This window comes from Eschscholzia californica, unplaced genomic scaffold (assembly GCF_041429995.1).
Source record: "Eschscholzia californica isolate CP2 unplaced genomic scaffold, dmEscCali1.0.p SCAF_1, whole genome shotgun sequence".
NCBI lineage: Eukaryota > Viridiplantae > Streptophyta > Magnoliopsida > Ranunculales > Papaveraceae > Eschscholzia > Eschscholzia californica.
The window spans coordinates 38,509,473-38,513,730 of NW_028238198.1; the positions used below are offsets into that span (position 1 = coordinate 38,509,473).

Consider the following 4,258-nt stretch of genomic DNA (forward strand, 5'->3'; position numbering starts at 1 on the left):
AATTCCTTCACTGCTGTTTTAATCTATCTTCCTAAGGTCTGTTCTATTTGTTTCTTCCTAACTTTTAGTGGGTTCTCTACTGTTCATTATCTTTCGGTTGTGGCTGGTTAACCGGAGATTCTAGCAGCTTGCCGGAGTTTCCGGCCTTTGTTTTGAACTTCCTTTCAGGTAGATTGGAGTATTTAGGTGCCCCTAGAAGTATCCTAGCGATAGCCCAGACCAGCCCAACTCTCATGGCTCTAAAAGCACCCCCTAGTAACTGTCCATCTATTCTTAGTTGGAACGTGAGAGGTATATCCTCTTTCCTCACGGAGAAACACCTTCTTAATCTTATATCTAAGAATAACCCAGATATTGTTTTTCTAGCTGAAACAAAAAACAGATCGATCAACATTAACAAAAGTATTCGTATAGGTAAGGAATATTCGAGTCACTTCATTGCACCTGTTAATAAAGCAGGAGGCCTGGTTATGTATTGGAAACACCAAATAAAGGCTAATATCATTTTTTCGGACAACAATATGATCCATATGGAAATTGCAGATAGCCAAATATTCAGCCACACCTATATCACCGGCTTCTACGGCAGTCCTTATAACAAAAACAAGATGTCTCCTTGGAAAAAGTTAATCGATCTTAATCCAGGTACGGAGACACCTTGGATCGTGATAGGGGACCTGAATATTATTCTAGACCCGTTAGATAAAAGTGGAGGAAGCGTTACCTCAAATTCCAACACTCCTAAAGTTAATAACTTTATCAATAAACTTGAACTTATGGATATAAGGTATAAGGGGAACCCGCATACATGGAGTAATAAACAATATGGCAACAACCTGATCCAAGAGCGTTTGGACCGGGCATTATCCAACCAGTCGTGGCTCCAAAAATATAACAACTCTAGCATTAATCATCTGGAATCGGTAGGATCTGATCACCTACCAATTCTACTAAAATCTGAAGATATTAATCACACCAAACCAAAATCGTTCAAATTTATTAGAACCTGGATGACCCATCCGGACTGTCATGATTTCATAGCAGACAAATGGGAAAACAATAAGTATAATCTCTCAATAGATAACATCCAGCACAATCTGAATAGTCTGAGCAACCATCTAGCTAAATGGAACAAAAAGGTTTTTAACAATATAGAAAATAATATAAATAAAGTTGTCGCTAACCTTCAAAATAGTAATAGCAAAGAGGAAAATATCAAACTGCACTCAGATCTGGAAAAGTTATATGAACTTCTGGAAAGTATGTGGAAGGAAAAGTCTCGCAACGATTTTATCACCCTCGGAGATAAAAATACTAAATACTTCCACTCTCAAGCGATTCATAGAAATAGGCGCAACCGGATTCTGGCCATAAAGGATCAGAATGATTGCTGGCAAGATGATCCTAGTGAAATACAGAACATTTTTTCTGAGCACCTTTTAAATATTAGCTCCTCAAACAATACTGCTATTAATCCTCAGGTTATCAATCTTTTCAACCCAACCATTACTCATAATCAGAACCTAGATCTCATCAAAATCCCAGAGCAAGAAGAGATAGACAAAGCAATTGGTTGGCTGAAGAAAAAGCAGCACCGGGACCTGATGGTTATCCTCCATTCTTCTTCCAATCCAACTGGGATACCGTCAGTCCGGATATCTACAATATGGTAAAAAATTTCTTCATTACCACCAAGCTCCCTACAGATACTAACCATACACATATTTGCGTCATTCCTAAAACTCCCTCACCGCAAACTCCAGCAGATTTCCGCCCCATTAGCCTTCTCAAAACCACTTAAAAGATTATCACGAAAATTCTAGCTGACAGATTCAAACAAACTCTCACCAATATCATCTCCCCGTTTCAATCGCCTTATGTTCCTGGCCGACTAAATATCTGACAACATAATTATCGGGCAGGAAATTATACACTCATACAGGAAAATGAAAGGGGGAAAAGGATATTTTGGAGCTCAAACTAGACATGTTTAAAGCGTTTGATAGACTTGAGTGGAACTTCCTCATTGAACATATGAGGAAATTGGGATACTCAGAGCACTGGACCGATATGATTTATAACTGCATCTCTACTTCCTCTATGGCTGTTCTGGTGAATGGGCGACCAGGTAATAAATTCTTACCCACTAGAGGCATTAGGCAAGGTGACCCCCTTTCTCATTTTCTTTTTACCATAGAATGGAAGGTCTTAGCCGTATCATCTCCTCTAATTCGGGTTCAGGTAATTTCTTGGGCTTCCCTGTAAACAACTCAAACCTAGAGATTACACATTTACTTTTCCCCGATGACTGTATCATATTTGGCAGAAACTCTATAGAGAATATTCATAATCTTAAAAATATTCTCTACATGTTCTGTGAATCTTCGGGACAAATGATTAACTACAATAAATCTAATATTTTCTTTTCCAAAAACTCACATCCGAAATTTAAACGGATGATCATGAGAATGCTCAAAGTTAAATACGCCTCCACGTCGGAGAAATACTTGGGAGCACAAATGTTTATTGGAGCAAACAAAACGAAAGTTTTTAATGAACTTATAGACCAGATAAATAGTAAACTCAACAAATGGAATCACTCTTTTCTCTCGCAAGCAGGTCGCACGACGGTTATTTCCTCCGTGGTGGCAGCAGTACCCCGATATCAGATGCAATGTTTCGCGCTTCCGAAAAGCGTCAACAAACGCATTATGACTATTCAAAAGTCATTCTGGTGGGGTAATTAAGCCTAAAGGTATATGTACTAAAGCTTGGTCTTCCATCAGCCTTCCTAAAAGGCTGGGAGGGCTGGGTATACATGTTCTAGAAATAGACAATGTAGCTTTTCTTAGTAAACTAGCCTGGAGACTACATACAGAACCTAACTCTGCTTGGGTGCAAGTGATGAAAGTTAAATACTACCCCAAGACTGAAGCTCCGAGTCCAGCAAAATCACATCATTCTTGGATATGGAAGAATATTAGCAAACACATAAATCAAATTCGTAAACTCTATTGCTGGAAAATACATAATGGAAAAGATATTAATATATGGAACGAAAAATGGATACCCAACGCTATCACCCCTCCTACTAACTTAAATAACTCCAACCTTGTCAAAGTATCTCAACTTATATCTAATAACAATTGGAACGAGAATTAAATGATACCTTTGACTCTATCACCATTAATTTGATCGAAGCCATCCCCATCGACAATGAGGGAAACGATCAAATTAGATGGACCCTTACTGAATCCGGCCGCTTCACGATCAAATCTATGTATAATCATATTAGAACAAGTAATCTACCTCCCTCATCTCCAAACTATAACTAGAATTTATCTGGGCTCTTCCTACTATTCCGAGAATTTAACTGTTTATTTGGAAAATATGCTCCAATACGCTACATGTAAAAAGTAGGATTGGAAAATACATCGGAAATAATTTCATGTGTAACAAGTGCACAATAGTTGTAACTATAGAACACGCTCTCTTGCATTGCCCTATGGCAAAAAACATTTGGTTCCACTTCAATGTTATCTCTGAGAGGATCTCTTCCATTACGGATTGGATCTTCTCATGGCAAGACTCTAACCAAACTAACACCACCAATGGAACACACTTTGTTACCATCCTTTGGAATATTTGGAAAATGCGATGCGACAACTGTTTCCAACATACCATCATGGATATTAATACAGTTATTACTGCAATCAAAAGCTTTCCGGAAAAATCAAACTTCAAGGTGAAAAATAATAGAGTACAACTAGACGATTGGAAACCTCCAGTGGACCCATATCTTAAAATCAATGTTGACGCCTCATTCGTGTCAGTTGAGGCATACATTGGCATGGGGCTAATAGTCCACAATGCGGAATCCAGATTTATTGAAGCAATGGCCACCATAGCTAGAGCAAGAAATAGCAAAGAGAGTGAAGCGTTAGCTATACTTAAAGGACTTCAATGGGCAGAAGAACATAATCATGGATACATTATCATAGAAAGTGATAACATCAACCTCATCAAGCATATTCAAGATCGTCGACATTCCATATATTGGCAATCTAAAGTATACATAGATAGAATTAGAGAAGTCAAAGGAAGACTAGAGCATGTTCTCTTTAGCCACACTAAAACACAGAAGAACGAGCAAGCCGACAAATTGGCTAAATGGGCAAGGAAGAAAAATAGATCCAAGATCTGGAAGAATGTCCCTTCTTTTTTAATTTCTAAGTATTGTAATAGCCTTCTTATTTAA

General features: G+C 38.1%; 2 protein-coding genes across 2 annotated transcripts; both read left to right on the forward strand.

The window, feature by feature from the left end:
- Positions 1-233: 233 nt before the first annotated feature.
- LOC147566657 (uncharacterized) lies at positions 234-1,673 on the forward strand. Its single transcript, XM_086655155.1, has one exon. The coding sequence runs from the start codon at positions 234-236 to the stop codon at positions 1,671-1,673; it is 1,440 nt and encodes a 479-aa protein (XP_086511281.1).
- A 2,012-nt stretch (positions 1,674-3,685) lies between these two features.
- Positions 3,686-4,258, forward strand: LOC147566658 (uncharacterized). The gene has a single exon (XM_086655164.1). It carries the CDS (start codon positions 3,686-3,688, stop codon positions 4,256-4,258), a length of 573 nt encoding a protein of 190 aa, XP_086511290.1.